The sequence below is a fragment of the Chaetodon trifascialis genome, chromosome 4 (genome assembly GCF_039877785.1).
Source record: "Chaetodon trifascialis isolate fChaTrf1 chromosome 4, fChaTrf1.hap1, whole genome shotgun sequence".
Taxonomy (NCBI): domain Eukaryota; kingdom Metazoa; phylum Chordata; class Actinopteri; order Chaetodontiformes; family Chaetodontidae; genus Chaetodon; species Chaetodon trifascialis.
In genome coordinates, this window is record NC_092059.1 from 18,735,310 (window position 1) to 18,755,282 (window position 19,973).

Here is a 19,973-nt window from a genome sequence, read left to right on the forward strand (position 1 = left end):
TACAGTTGAAGTCATTTTTATCTTTAACATTAATGCACTGCATACCTCAATACACAACTGACCTGCTATCACTCCTAAATTGATTGGCATGTCTTTTAATACAGAGAGTACTTCTACACAACAAGAAAATTTATCCAGGAAAAGGATTGTTTACACCATCTATGGGTGAATCAGGCCCAAAAGTATTCATTATAATAATCTTGAGTTTCTGACCATACCAATTTTAATTCTGTTTTTGTTTTGTGTCTGAGCCCAGATGCATTCTTATAATCTTTCCACATTTTACACCAATAATAATGATAGACAGATGGACAGAAGATATCTATTTATCATCTATGTGTCAAGCTTGAATATACAGTAGTATACTTGATATACCCTTTATTTATGGGGTCAAATTGATGACAGATTTTTTTTATCCTATAGATTACTACACACACACACACAGATATTTATATCTACATAGGCACTGAATGACTGAGAAAATAAGTGTTATTGTGTGTATTTTCAGAGAGTTTGCTTTTGACCGTTAAGCATGTGTTTTTTGGATTTATTTTATTTTCTATATATGAATACACATTTGATTCTGTACATGGTGGTATATACTGATATGTTTTCTTATGATGAAGCTGTTGTTTTTCTAAAAAACAGCTACTCTCACTCAAAGTGAGGCCCTACAGTGAAATGTGTTGCGTGGAGTTTTAAAGTATCTCAACATGTGGTAGTTTTCCAGCTATAGATTCTACCCACAGGGACAGTTTGTTGTCTTCTGAACAAATACCACCTTAATAAAGTTCAAATTGTCGGGGTAGTGACATGTTAGAATTAAAGGTGCTGTAGTCTCTGAGGACATTTCTAACATTTCAGTAACATATAACTACTAATATCAGATAATTATCAGGTCTGTTTCTCATTCAGTGTCATTCAGGTCCTCTGACACATGAATCTGAAGTGCATTTCTGTATCTAACCACAACAATCACATGCAAATCTGTTTCTGTTGTATGACTGATTCATCACTGAACTGTTAAAGGCCCTTTTGTTGAAAAAGCTCTTGATTTTGGTGATGTTTTGAGAATATTCAGGTACATTGTGCCTCCATTCACATGATCTTTCCTGAAGAACACAATGGATAGAACAATAGATATTTCACAAAAAAGAAATGCACACAGGCATTCTCTGCACTTCAGTGTTCAATAGTGACGGCCTGTGGGTGATGAGTAACCAGTTAGAAATGTGATCTTTGATCATTTATTGGTGCCAAACAGACACTATACGTAAAGAAAAGTTACAAATAAAACAGACTGTTGGCACTAATTTCAGAGGGCTTGTCCCATTGCTGAGGCCCGGCAATGTCTTTGAGAGAGTCAGAGTAGGACAAATGTGGAACCTGTGGAATAAAGAGAAAACATAACTTTTATCAACATATACCTTCTTTCACTTGGGCCTTAACTAAATGTTGCAGAACATGCATTGTGTTGTCACAAACTTGTTTTGAATTACTTCAGATTTTTCGATTGTTGTGTTAAAAAATTGAAAACTAATGTATGTATTAATATATCAATAATTATAATTAATGTACATTATTCTGAAATGGGTGATTCTGCCTACTGAGTACTATAAGTATATTTTGATGCGAATACTCTTGTACTTTTACTTAACTCAAATTTTCAATGTGGGATTTTTACAGGGTATTTCTACACTTTGATATGGATATATTGAGTACTTCTTCCAACATTGATTGATAGTATGTACGTATATTTTTCAAGTTTTTTAATATTTTTCTCATGCTTTTCAAGAAGTACATTTGGTCAGTAGCAATAAACAAAGCAACCAAATGCAATTAACAAAACATTTCGTTACATAATACATCCAGGAAGGGGTAGATTAGTTTTTCCTTGAGTGGGCAGTGTTCAAAAACTAATTTTACTTCCTACAGGGAAAGAAAAATTGCAGAAAGCAAGCCAGGAAAACATCATTGTTTTCATCAGTCCTTCCAAGGTTAGGCTACAATTATAGCTCCAAAGTAGAATTTACTCTATTTACCAAGAGATATTCTAGTTTCAGGTGCATACATTTCTTTCCACACAAGGAACTGAGGGATGAGAGACAGATCTCACATAGTGATTCCAGCTTTTTGAGCAGTAGTGGACTTGTGCCTCTTGAAATGAACAGTAAGAGATCTGTTTCACATTTTTTCTGGGGAATAATAAAACAAACATGAGGAGCTGCGTTGTGCTTAGAGCTTACATCATTTCAGACCATCACATCAAAACATTTGTGATCATGTACAAGCATCTGGCCACAGAGACTGTTTGGAGTGAAGGGAGAGTGAATACAATTCCATGTGCTGTGGTTGTTTCTCTCCCTGGACCTGGTCCCAAAACAAGGCCCTGCAGTCACACACACACACACACACACACACACACACACACACACACACACACACACACACACACACACACACACACACACACACACACACACACACACACCTGATTGGAACAAGAGCAAAAAGATGCAGGGTTCAAATGGAGGTTATTAAACTTCTGCCACCTCTTCAGCTGGATGGCAATGTGGATGAAAATTGGAGAATATTCAAACAACACTTTCAGTCTTACAGTCCACTAAGGTTAATAATACCCTTGCCTTTGAGAGGAATGAAGATAAGAATGACTATGTGATCTGAACCCGTCTGCAAAAACAATTATTTATGCTATGCACTATGCTTCTATTTTTTGTACTTTTTTTGGGGGGGGGGGGCCTTTGGCCTTTATGATAAGGGCACCTGGAGGTGCAGTGGGATAGGGGGCAGAGGGGGAGGGGGCGACACGCAGCGGGTGAGCTGTGGGCGGGAGCCGAGCCTGCAGCCACTGCAGAGGACTGACAGCCTCAATGCATGGAGCGCACACCCAAACCATCTGAGCTATAGCGTCACCCATCTTTTAGGCCTTTTAAGCATCATTTCCATTGATTAAACTCATGAGAGGTCAGCTAATCTGTTAAAATGTCGAAAATGCAGTCACTTCATCAATTTATGTGTGATCGTGCTTCGGAAACACAGAAAATGAATGGGATTCAGTGCAGAACCTATTCACTATTTGGAACTATCCATTGCCCCCTGACATGCGTTTATTTTGCATTCCACAACTCCAACACAAGCCTGCAGGAGTGTCGCAACTCTCTTTTTTAGTGATGCCATTGAGTGCTACATGAACCACTTGGCTGCGTGGGGGCGAGAACAAAAGAATTTTGCAACTCAGTGGTGCTGAACCTAGCCAGCACCTTAGAGCAGCTCTGCTAAAACATCTTCACATGATGAAGGTTGTTGAGTTATTAACATTGTATGTATATGTATGTAGATTGACCTTTTGTGCCTATTATTCCTTTGTTTTGTCTCTTGGCTGCTGGAATACAAAATCTGCCATCCAAATCGGAGCCTTTCAATATAAAGGAAACTCCCCTGGAACATAAACAGTGACACACTAATAATAATAATAATAATAATAATAATAATAATAATAATAATAATAACAGCTACAGGAAGTAAGTGCAGAGCAGCTAAAACTGGACTAATGTGCTCTGGTTCATAGTCGAGCTGCAGAGTTTTGAATTAACTTAAGTGGTTTTTCTTCTGGAGGTCAGTAGGCTACCCAGGATCCGACCCTGGACACACCTACTAATAATAATAATAATAATAATAATAATAATAATAATAATAATAATAATAATCTGCCCTTTCTGTGTGGAGTTTGCATGTTCTCCACGTGTTCACCCAGGGTATGCTCCATAAATAACCCCCACTAAAAACATGCAAGAAGATCACCACCTGACCAATGGTGACGAACAGAGTTGGGTCCCTGGGCGCCGCTCCTGGTCTGCCGCGGAGGAAGGACAGACCAAGGATGGGTTAAAGGCGGAGAAAATAATTTCACGGAAGCATGGCGTGTGTGCAACTATGTGTGATAAATAAAGTACAGTTCTTCTTGGCAATCTCCAGCCCAACCCTCCAATCAGAAATCATCCCAGTCTCCAGGCAGCACAACAAGCACAGTGTTAACATATCATCTTATAAAGTTTGTATGCCAAACATGTTAGTAAGCTGCTCATCACACACCGGCGGTTACTGACCAACATTAGCATTTGTTTGAGTCATGTTTCTGTCCACCTGACAAATATGTCATATTCAATCACATTGTACTGCTGTGTCGGTATCCACCAACTCCTCTTTTATATCTTTTCATGATATGTTTGAGTGGCTGTGCCTCAGGAGGTAGAGTGGTCATCTGCCAATCAGGAGGTTGGTGGTTTGATTCCTGGCCGTCCTCGGCAGTCCACATGCCGAAGTATCCTTAAGCTAGATGCTGAACCCCTAAACTGCCTCCGATGCTGTGCCATCAGTGTGTGAATTCATATGTATGTTGCTTTGGATAAAAGCGTCTGCCAAATGACTAATTGTAATTTTTTAATTCTACAGCTATTATTGCACCTCTGCGGTCAGAGGAGAGCTGATCTGTCTTTGAATTATCTCTCCAAAGGTCTCCAATGTGCTGAGCCTTTGTGAGCCCATGAGACAATTCATATGATAGTGAACTTCCAGCATTAAACAAGTCTCCACTTGGTTCCACCGTCAATCTGGTTTATCATGATACAAGTTCACCCTCTGGTGGAAGAGTTTGGATTTGTATGCAAAAGCATTCAGAGACAAAAATGTGCTCATTGTGTGTATCTGATCTTCTGAGATAGTAGATTCACAGTCAATGTTTGCTTTTGTTCAACTCTGCAGAGCAGCAGCATTTCTCCTCTTGTTGTTTACATGCTCTGTAAACAACTCAGCATGCGGCTGCATGTTTATCTAATTTTTATGTCCAAATGAACTTTTATTGTTGAAATGAAATGTCAATTACAGTGGCAGCTTAAAACAGGAAGAATATTTCTTTGAGTATGTCCTTCAGTGTTTCAGTCACTCTGATCCAGATGGTTCACATTCTTGTGTTGGCTCCAGCTGACACAGGCAGGGACAGAAGAAGGTAACTGAAATATTCTGCAAAACAAGGCTTCAAAAACATTTTTACAAAACTCAAGACATTAATAATATCATCCTGTCTGAATGCACTTTAATGAATGTCAGGTGATACTTGCCAAACAAGAAAAAGCAACTCAGAAGGGACATAATCTCCTTTTTTAAAAAGGAAAATCAATAGAAATGATGACTAAGATTTTCTGTTGATGAAAATCAAAAGAGGGACTTGTGTGTGGGGAAAAATCTGTATCTATAGTTCTACACTTTATTCTCCTTCTACTCTGATCACTCCCTAGTCACTCCCAAGCCTGACCTGTTCAACCTGTCTGCACTGGGATGACTACAGTGGGTGGATGAATTCTGCAACAGCAGACTGAGCTGTAGTCTTAGGACGAGAGGTATTTTCTTACAAAGGATCTTAGGTCAAAGTTTATAAAAGTAGAATTTTTATTTCTTGAAGTATTTTGCAGTCTTTTTTAAAGAACAGGTGGATGAAGAAGAGCAGGAGGTCATGGAGGCAGACAGCACAGAGGACATTGAGTCTCTCATGGAAGACATGGACTACATCCCAGGCCACTTCCACCTGGACCTCAACCTCAACTGTGATCCGGTTGGGCCTGTAAAGCTGAGACTCAGAGACACTTACATGAAACAGGAAAGCCTGCGAGGTGAGCTGGAGGCTGAAGCAGGATATCTACAATATGCTGTCCGAAACCTTCTGGGCCTGCTGGCTTTTCACCTTGAACAGCTGGACGCAGCTGAGGAAATATTCAGGTGATGATACACCACCATCTTTCAAAGGCAGAACATTCAGTAACAGTAACATTTCTTCTTTACTCTTTGTACATGGTGTATACTCCCATTTTTATATTCTTATGCCACACAGAGCCTGTATAGATGTTCATGCTGTGTACAATAGGCTGCCATTTTAGTTTTATCTGAATAGTTTGTCTCAGCTTTATCTAAATATTTTAGTTATCTTAGTTTTATATTATGTTATCTAAACTATATAATTCATTATGTACTGCCTCTTCACTGCTGTGGCACTTCAGATTTTGTCTCATTAGGGTACAAGAAACATATCCTACTGAGGCGCTAAATGCTAATGTCAGCATGCTAACATGCTCACAATAACAATGCTAACATGCTATTGATTAGTAGGCATATTCTTTACCATGTTCACCATCTTAGTCAGGCATGTTAGCATGCTGTTGTTTCATCCTCTGGGGACCATGGACATCTTTTTAAAAATCCCGTGCCGATTCAAGCATAAGTTGTGTGTATAAAAATGCATTTTCTGTGTATGTTGGCCTTTCAGAAGCATTTGTAAAGAAGACCCTGGTAACCTCAACGCCTGGGCCAACCTGGGCTACGTGTACGACAAGTTGAGGAGAGAACTGGATGCAGGGGAGTGTGTTGAGAAAGTGTCCCACCTTATGGGCTTAGATGCTGGAGAGGCCTCTCAGGAAGAGGCCAGGCTCCTGGCGGCTCGCTGCCTGGCTGAGCAGGCCTACGCATATCCCTATGATGTGGATCTGGACAGTGAGAACGACCTGAGAGAGAAGCTGATGGCAGCACTTACACTATACAACAGAGCCCTGGACTATGGGGGTCAACTGGTGAGATGGAAACATACTCATACAGTGATACTTAGAATAAAGTTGTAAATGTATGTTTAACGTGTTAGGATTAACATATCAAGTGTAAATGTAAGGAGGAGGACTCTAACAAGGACTGGTTTTGTGAGGAGACCACATGCATCATTCTGTGACACATAACCTTCCAGCATTTAATGGGTTGGTATTTCAACAGTGGAGCCTTATTAATCACTTATTAATCACTAGAAATATTTTAATCCATTGCTCCCTAGTGATTCATTTCACCTGCAAACTTTCAAAGATGTGGCTATGCTCAGAAAACATAGCTCACAATAACATGAATATAAAACTAATATTCTGCCAAAATCAATCAAGCCCATTTCATTCCTACTGTGCCAATTACCTTAAACATTTTTGTCCAAGAGGAGTATAAAAGTGTCTTCATTTGGGAGGAATAGCTATCAGGCAATGCTGAAGACTTTCCTGCACAATAAACTCAATAAAGACTGTTAAGAATATTGGTGTTGTTTTTCAGATACCAACAGAGGAAAAACGAAGCTGGTATTTTAAAATGGCAACCATCTATATCAGGTACAGAACTGGCATCAAAGGATAACCACTGCAACACTTGATGTGTAATCATCAATTTGTTCTAAGTCATTTTTCCGCCGCAGACTGGACGACATAGTAAAGACCGAAGAGGACTCTGAATACTCCAGACTCTCCCACTACAATAAGGGACTGAAGCTTCTGAAAGAAACACTAGAATCTGAGAAAACACGAAACAAAGGTAAACACGGTATGTTTGTCTGCAAAGGACCACTGACTGTTTTAGGGAACTGTTTTGGAAGTTTAACTGAGGCTGTTATTACATGTTGCAGTCGTTGCAAACATCTCTTCAGTCTAGAGGGAGACAAAGGACAGTAGTTGAGTAGAACCTGGTATAAACTCTGAGTGTGATGTCTCCCCTCAGCTCTCGCCTGGTGTTACATTGGCATCATGTTGGAGAGAAAAGAAGAGTTCACCACTGTGCCCATGTCCATCCATGACTGTGGTTACTCAGCCTCTGATCCTCTGTCCTGCTATGGAACTGTAAGTCAACAAACACTATCAGATCACTCACCAAATGTCAGGCAAGCCTGGAGAAAAAATAAGTGAAAACTGTTTTACCAAGACCTGTCCTAGAAGCAGTTAAATCTGATAAACATTTTCCCTATCGCTTATCAAAAACTGCTTCAGTTCCTGTAACTTTCATCTAAATGTTCTGTTACTGACAGTTAATTTCAGTTGTAGCCCTTTAGCTAACAGTGCTTCATCCACCCTTTTGTCAGTTTCATGACCAAATTAATATTGTCAGGCAACTTATATTTACTATCCAAACGTTCAAACTATGTGTTGGCACTCCATTTAAAGTAGCTATTTTGTGACTTGTTTGTAATTTGATATATTAAAATAGTTGTTTTTGCTATCAGTTGCTAATATACATTTAGGTAGGTGTTTAATTGCACTTGTGCTATGCTAGTGTTAACGGTTTTTGCTGTTTGCTTTCCCTCTTTTGGGCTCATGGACCTTGTTTTCTGGATCAATTAATGTTTTTTTTTACTTCTTATGAGGACTTAATGTTGTTCTTCCACCGATGATAACTCCTGGCTGGAGGGACAACTAGCTTAATTTGACAGTTAGCCCATACTTTTGTGAATCCACTCCCCTGTTACAATACTAATGCTAATTACCTCCACCAAGGAAGTTCATAGGAGAACTAGTACATTTGTAACAATGCTTTTTTCCCCCCTCAAACTAAGATACAGGTGTGGAAATGTACATAAACACAATATCATGCTAGTAATTATTCTCACATCCAAATGTGATTTATCTGCGATAAAATCCACTAAAATCCACCAAAATCCAGGTATGAAGGAAAAATGCTGGAATACATCACGAGAACAAGCAATAATACTGATGCATAGTATAGAAAAGTGGACTATTGGCCTTTGTGGAGGTCTGCACTGAGTGCCTTTCTGCTTGATTTCTTTTTCTGATTTGTGGTCACAAACTTTTTGGAATATTAGGTGTTTTATCCAACACTGACTTACAGCCTTGCATGTCAAAGGCTAACTCCTGTCTTCTCTCTTTATTGAAAGTGCAGCTGGTGACAGCACAAGAAAGTAAATTACCCACCCTGCATATGAATATATAGAAATAAATAAACCAGTTAGCTTCATCTGTCTCTATATTGTACATCATGTGGTTTCAGCCAATAATAGACACTGTCCCTTTTGTTTATGTAACTGCTCACAGCAACTGCTTCTGCTGCACTCATTAATTGGTGTCTATTGATGTTTTAAGAAAAAATTCTTTCATATATAATATCACAGACTTATTAATAATCCCCCCACCCTCCCATCAAATAAAACCTCCTTCAAATGGAAATACAGAATATTACAGAAGTAAGATCAACTCAAATAAGGGGTCAAGTTACTTTATTTGATAGATACTGTATGTTTTAGATATGTCACTGCGAACTCAGTCCTAATTTGCAGAAGATTTTGTGCTATGGCTACCTCTTCATGTAATTTCACCGTAACATACAGTATAACTGTCTGTGTCCTCAGGCCATAAACTTAGCCAGTGATGATGCATTCACCCTGAACCTTCTGGCAAAGGTCTTCTTCCTGTTGGGCAAACATGAGATGGCCACAGGTATCTGCAACATGGCCCTGAACGTGCTCCCAGACCCAGAGCTCAACTGGCAGGCCTACTGCACCCGTGCCAAGGTACTGCAGCTTAAGCACACCAAATCAGTGCCAAAACCAAACTGGCAAAACTCAAGTACTCAATTACCATGTCATGCATGAGAATTTGCAGTAATTTAAACTGTCTGAAAGGTGCACAAAATTCACATATGTACAATTAGATCAAATGTCTGAGCTACTGTGAACTTGTTTAAAATTATGTTTTCCATACATTTCGTAGAACATGTTTAAAAAAGAGGTGTGCATTACAAATATTTAAGAGGGTTTTCCTTTTAGATCAATATGGTGCTCTACGTCAGGGACCTGGAGAAGGCAAAACATGGCCAGGGTGGAATCCCAGACCGACAGATGCTAACTGAGGCCAGAAAAGACTTGGACAAGGTCCTGACTGTACGTCCATGTCTGCGCACTCACCTAGAGATGGCACAGGTGAAAACACAAACTACCAATGAGCAATATAGATGGATTTTCAACAGTTACAGGCTTTTCAGGTGTATGTCTTTCCCTTTAGGTGTACTACTACATGGGTGTAGATGCACTCCAGGAGAGTCTTTTGGTGGACGAGGGGGCAGTGAACAGTGCATTGGTGAGTCTGTCCCATGCCCTCCAGTTTGAACTGGGTGACAGCTTGTTGGACCTCCATGTGCTCAGAGGACGCTGTCTCCTGCTGAAGGGAGAGGAGCAGAATGCTGCAGACTGCTTTAAACGTGCCGTGGAGTTAGAGAGACCACGGAGCACAGACACCACAGCCCTGCGCTGCCTCCTACAGGCCCTCCTGGCTCTGTTCATGCAGGCGGGTCCTGACCCCAGTCTTGCCATCACCCAACTGGAGCTGTGGGTGCAGAAGGCAGAAGAGAGGTACCCTGGGGACATCGTGAAGGCCGAGCTCAGGTGCCTCTACAGGACTCACACAGCAGAGGTCACAGAGTTATCCAGGGCTCTGATTAGCACAGGCAGGCTGGACTTAGTGAGGAGGCTACTGGAGACAGTGGTGCCAAAACAGCAGGTTAAGAAGAGAGCAGTGGCAAAGTCTTTCTCCTGTATATGAAGCAAATACAGGATTTTATAGATATGCAGGCATGTGACTGAGGCTCTCATCATCTGGGCAGCATTTCATGTAAAAATGAACAGCAGTGGTGCTCTGCAGTTAAGCTGTCTTTACTGTAATTGTGTGTTTCCAAGCTGTGATTAGTCTATTATTAACTTGTTTTGTTTGTTTGTTTGTTTGTTTGTTTTTGTTTTTTTAAGAACAACTTTTGAAAGGTTGGATCTACCAAGTAACCTACAGGTACAGTTTGACAGCACAGATGGACTTTCCTTTTTTGTTGGTTGTGGTCTGTGAACGCAACATTCAAAGTTGGGCCCCCTTGTCCAGCTGAAGCACACCAGAGGTGTCCCGTGTACCACCTGCAGCCCTCACACCCTGCACGCTGCCTAAAGGTTGACACGGTAAAATAAGGAAATAAAAGTGTGGATACAAACACACCACCACACACTTCTAGTGGGTCATAAGGACATAAGATTATTCTTGTATGAGTCTATAGATTATTTTTTAGGAAAATCTACTCATAGTGATTTTGATCTTGCTTTATGATGTAAAATATGTTAGAATCTTTTTGTATAGATAAGGTGGTCATGACACTGAGTGCTTGGGTGTATTCATAGTGAGACGGATATGGTTTAGAGGCCCCATTGACCCTTCCACAGTGGCCACGAGTTGCACTCAAATGAGTATTTTCCAACACCAGTTGTTTTATTTCTGCTTAATGATATTTAATTCATGTCAAACTACCTCTCCTGAAGTGGGAAATTGTAATGCTCTACCACTGATGACCAGCAGGTGGGGGTACACACCATTGAAATGCTCCCTGGATTATGAAAGGTTCTGTTTGTTGGGGCAAAAAAGATTAAACCACAAGCCTTTAAGAACTTTGAAGTGGCTAAGGATAAAAGACTAGTTTTTGATTCCCTCATTATGTTATTTATGTTTTTTGATGTACTGACGTGTGAAAAGATTAAATGAAAAACTGGAATAATAATTAACAGTAACAAACGAACGGTTTGATGAGAGTGAACATGCTTTGGCCTTCACCAGACCAGAGCTCAAGCCAACCCAATACCTATGGCAGAATATGGACCAATGGATTAGACAGACTTCTATGATCAAAACACCAAAAAGGAAATGTCTTTTGGGGGAAAAAGTGTTCATTGCTCCAGAGACTTGTAGAATGGGCCTTCATTTTGGACTGCAGGGGAGAATAATGAGTGAGTAATGGTATGAAAAATGAAAAACATTTCAAAAAAGATCAGGTGTCATTGTGTGAAATATGCACATGTTGCTACTGTGTGTCATTTAAATCTCTCCTGAAGTCACTGTCAGTATATATCGACTTTTGGCTCCCCCCTGTGACTGTATCAGTGAAGACACTGTGACAATGAAATCCATGAATAAAGAAAAAACAGAGTGACTGACCCGCAAGTATCATTATGATTCAGACCAAATGAATTGCAAGGTTCCTCTCTTTGACATAAGTGTCCCGAAGGTAGAGCATGATGGGAGATATAATGAAGAAAAAAAGCTGCTCATCTGCAGGGAAAACATCATCAATCAATCAATCAATCAATCAATCAATCAATCAATCAATCAATCAATCAATCAATCAATCAAAACCTCTTTTGTCCGTGAGGTCAGACATTTATTTCTTATTCAGATGTGGAGGCTCTTGCTTCAACCATAATGACATTTTAAAGAATATTCAAAATTGATATCAGGTTTTCTTGACCTCAAACATGCAGTATTTCAAGGTAGTACTTAATATAATTGCAATGTGTATGATGGATTCATCATGGATCATCATGGATAACCCTGAACATCCACTTCACCACCTCGTGGACAGACAGTGGAGCTCCATCTCCAATAGACTGCTTCAACTCCGCTGTCACAAGGACCGCTTCAGGAAATCATTCCTGCCACGAGCTATCACACTGTATAATATTAACAATAATATAATAATAATATTAACAGTTAATCCACCAGCCTCACAACCCCAATACTTTACATTTTTATCTACACTGCTGCGATATTGCACAACATTTATTTATATTTACAGTATATTTACATTTATATTTAGTTTTATCTTGTATTCACTGCTGCTTTTTCTGTATATATCTTTTGTCACTTCTTTGTTTACTTTTTTAAATTCTTGTATATATTCTCTGGTTGTCTGTATGTTTTTTGCTACTGCAACAAAACAATTTCTCAGATTGGGATCAATAAAGAAGCAGTCTAAAGTCTAAAGCCATTCTGTCCTCACTCCAATGATTGCTGTGCAGATGGTGTGTTTAGACTCTTTCAGTAGATAATGACCTGAAAATTGTTGACATGTACAGGTTTAACCAGGAAGTTGATGACAGCTTGTCAAAAAAAGAAAGATGAGCCAAAGATCACACAGGCTGCACAGGCTTCTGAAAGCAGACGTCTCTTTAATTTACATAAGGATAAATTTACAGACAGTGAAATTGATGTTATTTTACCCATGAGAACCAGCATTTATTCTCTTCTCCTGTATCTAAATACTTCAGATCATTTCTTTTGGCTTCCCATCCCTCTCAGCTGCTGAATGGTGCCTTAAGTCCAATTTTAATGTTTACTCTTAATGATTTCATTCACATGTTCTTTTGTGTTTCCACTACTTGGGTCATCTGATTAAAGTATGCTTGTTCTGGTCTGATGGTCCTCATTCACAAATTTGGTGAGTTGCTGCATTTCGCGATTTCGGCCATTTATTCATTAATTGTCCATCTCTGTATTCTTTGTATTCATTCATGGTAGCATTTAACGTATTAATGGTCACACTCACTTGTTCCATTTATTTGTATGCTTAATAGTTATTAGGTAAGGCTTTGAATGCACAACTTTTACTTGTAGTGGAGTATTTTCAAAGTGTGGGTATTAGTACTTTACTTAAGTAAAGAATCTAAACTGCTGAATTTACCCATTCACCCGAATGAATGATGAATGAATGAAAATCCTGCGCTGTCATTGCATCTAATGGGAATTTGGTGTGGGTGTGTGGGTAACACTTAAAAAGAGTTACATGTTTTCTAACTTCTGTGGAAGTGTCTGACTGGTTTGCTATGAAGCAATGGACTCGCCACACTTGCTGTGGACTATTGTTTTCGCCTCTGTTTTCACCTCTGATCAGGTTCAGCAGCATTGTCTGAGCTTTTTACTCAACATGCATGAGATGCCACACCTCATGCAAGACATAGTCTTTCACAGCTATCTGAGGCAACAACAAGGCTTTCATCTTGATCAGGTAAGAGTTTGCAATTTGCTGATAAGAAATGAGATATCTATTCAATTCAATTCAATTCAATTCAATTCAATTCAATTCAATTCAATTCAATTCAATTCAATTCAATTCAATTTTATTTGTATAGCGCCAAATCACAACAGAAGTTGTCTCAGGACACTTTCCATATAGAGCTGGTACAGACCAAGCTCTTTTATGTACAAAGAAACCAACAATTCTTTATCTCTATTTTCAAAGTAAAATGGAAGCTTAATCTAAAGTGTTGGAAGCTCAAAAGGTCCACGCAAAAGGAGATTTATGAAGAGAAAACAATTGCTGTTTAAGTTGCAGAGCCTCATTAGCCAGTTTTTCTGATAACTTATCTCTCATCAGCTTCACAGCTACATACTGGACATGAAGAGATTCATTAGTGCTTAAAAGTTAAACTTCTTGTATCATCGTACTACAATCTTATAAAGAAACCTTCTGCACTGCAGCTTCTTCCTGTGTTGCACTTGTTGATATTTTGATTATTAATGGATGGATGATGATTATTTGCATCGATTGGATTTGAAAGATTGCAATTATTTTCAGCACACCTGCTCGATATCACAGAGCCTATAGCTAAATTAATATTCATATGAAAGCCAAATGGCGGTCCAAAATCTAATCACATCATCAACTCTTCAGGATGAATTGGCTGTGAATGTTCTGTAAAAACAACACTTGTGTTAAGTGCCACGCAGCATCATTTTATTCAGTTTCAGTTCACAGGTTAATTGTTCTCAGTCTGTGGTAGAGCTAAAGAGCCGATGGCACAAACCTTGACAGAGTGGAACACCGGCCTCTTTGACTGTTGTGAGGACGTCAGCTCTTGTAAGAATCAACAACATATTTATTCCAAATAAAGTCATATTTTGTGAATAACGTAAAACTTTTTTCCTTGTTTTTCGGCCCTTCTTCAATCATATAAATCTGCTACATATTACAACTCTGTTACAGCTTTGACTCTGTTTTCCAGGCTGCTATGGCTTCTGGTGCTGCCCTTGCCTCGCCTGCACAGTCTCAGGAAATTTCGGAGAGAACCGTTGTCTCCCATTATGTGACATATGCAGCCCTGCCATAACAGCAGCGTGTGGACTGCCTCTGTGTGTGCCTCCTGCAGTCCTGTCTCTGAGAGTTGGCATTCGACAAAGATATGGTATCAAGGTATAACACCTGTAAAACTATTTCATTTTGTAACGATCCATTTTAATTTAGAGCTTTATAGACTTGAATTTAAAGAATGCAGGTTCAATGGACACTTTTGTCGTTCTCTCTTCTGCTTATTTCAAAAGTGGATGTAATGGAAGACATCATGTGATAGCTGAGGACTACAGTAAACAAAGCATGATCAGTATTTTTATTCTCCACAGGGCTCTCTCTGTAAAGACATCGCAACTTCCTGTTTCTGTGAGTGGTGCTCCTGGTGTCAGATGCATCGTGAGTTGAAATATCGCAAGAAAAACACCACTGTCATCATCAACGCGCAGCCTGCCCCGGTGATGATGGCTCCAGGAGGCCAGCCTCACGGTGGTTATGTGAGCCATCCGGGGGTGGTGTCATACTGAGCTTCGTGGCTTCTTATTGGTCTGCTGTATATCCTGAAAGAAATTTGATTCAGCTCACTTCTTGCTTCCACTGTTGTGGTCGTTCACTGCGTTTTTGGATGAGTGTGAGGCTGAGAGGGAGGACACAGTCCCTCCTCTGACCATGTTCTGAGCCTGCTGCTGTTTGTGTGGTTACACTGAACACAGAGATGTATATTCATTAGTGATTTCCGAAGATGTGATCATTTTTAATGGTGTCCCCCTTGAGTCAAAGCATGCTGGGTAAATTTCAGTTCCATAATGATGATGATGAGGATTCTGTGGTGGAGGTTGGTGCACATGATCATTTTCTCCCTCTTCTTAAAGACATACGACTTCTCTGCCCAGATAAAATCTAAGATCTCATGATGGCAGATCAGAGGTCTGCATCAGTTTCCTGAAAGAGACCAAGTACATGATCAAGTTTACCCAACGGCTTTCTGAAGGACTTTAAGCAGATGTTTATTTGAAGTAATATTGTTTTTGTCTGCAGCAATAATCGAAAGAAAATTACTGGTTGGTGTCTTTGTGCTGATGAGGATTAAATCACAATCCGTTGAGAAATGTAAAAAAAATAAATAAATAAAGGGGGAAATAAAAGAAATACTGTTTTCAAACAAAATCTGCCTTTCATTACTTATTAAGCCCTGCGATCGACTGGCGACCGGTCCAGGGTGTACCCGCCTCTCGCCCGTTGACAGCTGGGATAGGCTCCAGCCCCCCCCGCAACCCCGAAAGGGATAGGCAGTATAGATAATGGATGGATGGATTACTTATTAATAGTTTGTAATTAATTAGTTAATTAATTAGCAGTAAATACTTTGTTACATGTTACTACTCTGTTACATGATACTCTGTTATATGCTATATTAATAAAAAGAGCCAAAAGATGGCAGGAAGGTAGCACAATCTAGAGCCAAGCACCCATCACAACAAATCCTCTTCAAAACATCATGTGACCTCATGAAGTTTACTGACTAATTTTCATAATTGCTAGGTTCTTAAAACATTTTGCTCACCTGGTTTCTGAGGACCTGCTGCACTTCCGGCCTTTGTTGTCACTGAAATACTTTCTGGAGCCGTCAGACAAGCTGCTTCAGGTCCATGTCCTCTCATCCTTGTCTGAAATTCTCAAAGAGGGACAAACTTTTACCCACCAAACTGGTGACGTGGAGGAAGCACTGACATTTTATTGGCCACAGTGGCAGCTCATGAGGACACCGGAGTGTCAAATGTCTCACAACAGCGTCACTGGCAAATGTGACAAGGTGGAATAAATTTTATGGACACACTCAAGATTTAATTATATGGACTCATGTCCCATCCACCAAAATGGACATATGACAAATTCAGTTTATTTGCTATACTATGCTATACTTACATTTAATTGCCCAGACAGACGACAATGTGTCGCAGTAATATCACAATGAGACGGGCTTCAGACAGAGTCCCGTGCTCCAGACCAGCAGGCCGACCCTCTTCATCAGGGTGAAGAGTTCAAGCAGGTCAACAGGACTGAACACACACAGATCCAAGAGTGCAGCAGTAACAGCATCTATCCTGGTAGTTAGCAAAGACAAAGAAAGAAACAAGTCATAAATTCTTTCTGTAAACATAAGATCATTTGTTTGCTTTTAGTCAGATTTAGTGTGCTGGAGCTGCTGTATTTTGCCTGTATCACGGTGCAATATGACAGCATGTGAAAAAACCCTGACTAATGTGGAAAACATCTTTATATGCTACATATGGATCTTTAGTTTACAGGTTACAACAAGCTATACTGAATGTTAGTAACACATTACTGCACAGCGCTGCTGCCACTCTTCCATCAGTGGAAACAGTTTATTTCAGGATTTTCATGGAGAGGCCATGGTACTGCTGTCGCCTGGCAGGAGAACAGCTTTGTGTTTTTTAGGCCTGAGCTGTCATCAGAAGTCAGAAACTGAGTCACACGGACCCTCCTAGCTTGATGGATGTTATCATCCTCACCTGTTGACTTGCTCTTGTCATCATGGGTTGAATCCTGGGAAACACCCTGCAGCCTCCTCTGAGCATCCAGTTTTCTCCACAGTCCACAGTCATCATGTGAGGAACTGACATTAATTCATCTAAATGCACAGGTGTCGGACTCAAAGTGGCATGCATGGCTTTGTGCTGACCTGCAGTGCATTGATAACTGTCTTGTAATCAAACACACGTACAAATTGATGTTATTTTAACAAAACAGTTCCATTTGGGACATTTCAGCTTTGTATGTTCCAGTATTTAAAAGGGGAAAAGTGATTATTTTAAAGTTCACTTGGATGCAGTAATTACACAAAAGACAAACTATTCTTAGCACATAGTTTCGATTTCATTTCGTTATTCGGGAGGTTCAAGTTTTTCTGCATTGCTTGTGTTTAACTGTTGACATGGACCAGATGCCATGCCCAATCCAAAACCATGTCCTTTCATTCATTCACAGCGTCGGAGTGAAGAGGAAGGCAGCCCAGCTCGATCAGGTGAGGCTTCTAGGTTTGCTTGTTTCTAACAGTTCAATGAAACTTTAAACGCCGTAAAAGTTCAGTTATACTGGAAGATGAAGAGAAATTTCTTTGTAATACAGCCTCATGCAGCACTTTTTTGACAATTCATATTAGCCTCGCCACAAAAACAGAGGCATCCTGGGTGTTTCTAGATGTTATTAGTATTTTCCACGGGCTATCATTTAGTAATATACTTGATGTTGTCGCTACTCAACAGTATGTTTATGGTATTTTCTCATATGGTGTCAGTTTAGGATGATCTGAGTTGTACAGCCAAAGGCTTTTATTGTATTTTATCCTACAAAATCAATCTACACATCCTGTTCAGACGATTTCCAAGTAGCATGAAGATACTTGTTTGCCTGTGGTAATTTGTCAGTCGAGGTGAAAGCGACAGAGCTAACAGGAAAGTCTTTTGTTTGGACATTACTGCAGAGAAATTTTCTCATGTTTTGCAACAAGCTGCTTGGAACTCTAATCAGATCATGCAGTGCAGAAGACAAATATGTGGTGCAGAAACGAGTTTCTCTGGATGTAGTGGTGAGATTAAGACAATATACTCCTCTGCATACCATCTTCTGAGATATGAGCTTTCTGTCATCTTTGAGCTTTTGCTCTGATTTCTCTGTGTTAACAGGTTCATAGTTGACCCTCCGTGGCTAAAGTTGACCAATGGCAGACCAGCCCTTGACAGACTGGAGCAGTGGTCTCCTCGACTGCTTTGAGGACAGCAGTACTTGTAAGAATCAACACCAGAAATTTACCTATTTTCTCTTTGTTGCATTAAAGGTCTTATTTCTCTTATTTCCATGACCTCTCGTAATGCAAAGCCACTTGTGAGGGTTTGTAACACTCGGCTGGCGTATCTGTGCGTGTTTGTCCAGGCTGCTATGGCTTCTGGTGCTGCCCCTGTCTCGCCTGCACAGTTTCAGGAAGATTTGGAGAGAACCGTTGTCTCCCATTATGTGACATATGCAGCCCTGCCATAACAGCAGCCTTTGGGATACCTCTGTGTGCTCCTCCTGCTGTCTTGTCTCTAAGGGCTGCCATTCGAAACAGATACGGTATCAAGGTATGATTCACGTAAAGCTTATGTGTACAGAATTTCACGACATGTTGAATAAAAGTGAAGCACTGTTAACTTTGGAACTTAACATAGATTTCTCTTTGGTGCTCCACAGGGCTCTCTCTGTAAGGACATTGCAGTTTCCTGCTTCTGCGTGTGGTGCTCCTGGTGTCAGATGCATCGCGAGCTGAAACATCGCAAAAAAGATCCCACCATCATCAACGTGCACACGGCAACCACTATCAACATGCAGCCGCCTCCAGTGATGATGATTCATGCAAACCCACCCCAAGCTGGTTTTATAAACCAAGCGGGGGTCATCATGACGTCATAGTGAGCTTCAGGGCTTCTCATTGGTCTGTTGTGTCTTGTGAAGGAAATGTGATTGAGATCATGCTGCTGTTTGTTTTGTTTAATCATGATACTTATGCTCTGATTACAGTAATACTTGATAATAAGTCAGAAGTCAATCATTTGACCTTAAGCTACACTCCCAAACACTACAACAACATTACAACATTAAGTCTGTCTATATGTATTTTGTATTTGTTCATTTCAGTATCAAATTCAAGCTCCAAATTCACTCAGGTTCAGTGGGATTTTGGGTCAGATGTCTTTCCTGTGGGGAGAAGTGGACTATCTGTACTGCAGGTCTGGTCCACTCGTGAGTTTTGTTTGTACAGAAGAGAAACAAATTCTGATAGGGCACTCGTACGAGCCACTAAAGAACAGATCTGTGTGAGTGGTTCTTGCATGAGGAACAGTGTTTTTATGATTATAAAGTGCTCATGAGGACGATTTGGCATGAGCATTTTACTAATTGATTATTCCCGCCTGCCATACATTCACGCGTGGCTGAGTTGTCTCTTGTAATGACAGAAACGCTTGCTAAACAAAGTCGAAAAGCTGGTTCAATCACCTGCATTCAAACACCTCGCCGGGCAAACATTAGTCATCTGCATAGAATGTTTCATGCCTTGTCCTCACACACTCGGGTTATTTCTTAACAGGGATTTCCTTCTTCAGAAAATCCTCTCCACACAAGCCATTTTAAAAAATCTCAAAAACACAAGAGGTGTCAAGAGCAGC

At 40.1% G+C, this 19,973-nt stretch overlaps 1 protein-coding gene and 1 long non-coding RNA gene across 2 annotated transcripts; both read left to right on the forward strand.

The window, feature by feature from the left end:
* The first annotated feature begins 5,128 nt into the window (after positions 1-5,128).
* Positions 5,129-10,545, forward strand: ttc22 (tetratricopeptide repeat domain 22). Its single transcript, XM_070961321.1, has 8 exons — positions 5,129-5,793; positions 6,338-6,638; positions 7,153-7,208; positions 7,292-7,407; positions 7,591-7,709; positions 9,230-9,391; positions 9,647-9,799; positions 9,882-10,545. The coding sequence occupies exons 1-8, from the start codon at positions 5,531-5,533 to the stop codon at positions 10,416-10,418; spliced, it is 1,707 nt and encodes a 568-aa protein (XP_070817422.1). The 5' UTR covers positions 5,129-5,530; the 3' UTR covers positions 10,419-10,545.
* Positions 10,546-17,758: 7,213 nt separating this feature from the next.
* On the forward strand, positions 17,759-18,767 carry LOC139330639 (uncharacterized). Its single transcript, XR_011602142.1, has 3 exons — positions 17,759-17,794; positions 18,456-18,557; positions 18,703-18,767. It is a non-coding gene; the product is annotated as an uncharacterized lncRNA (long non-coding RNA).
* Positions 18,768-19,973: the final 1,206 nt, after the last annotated feature.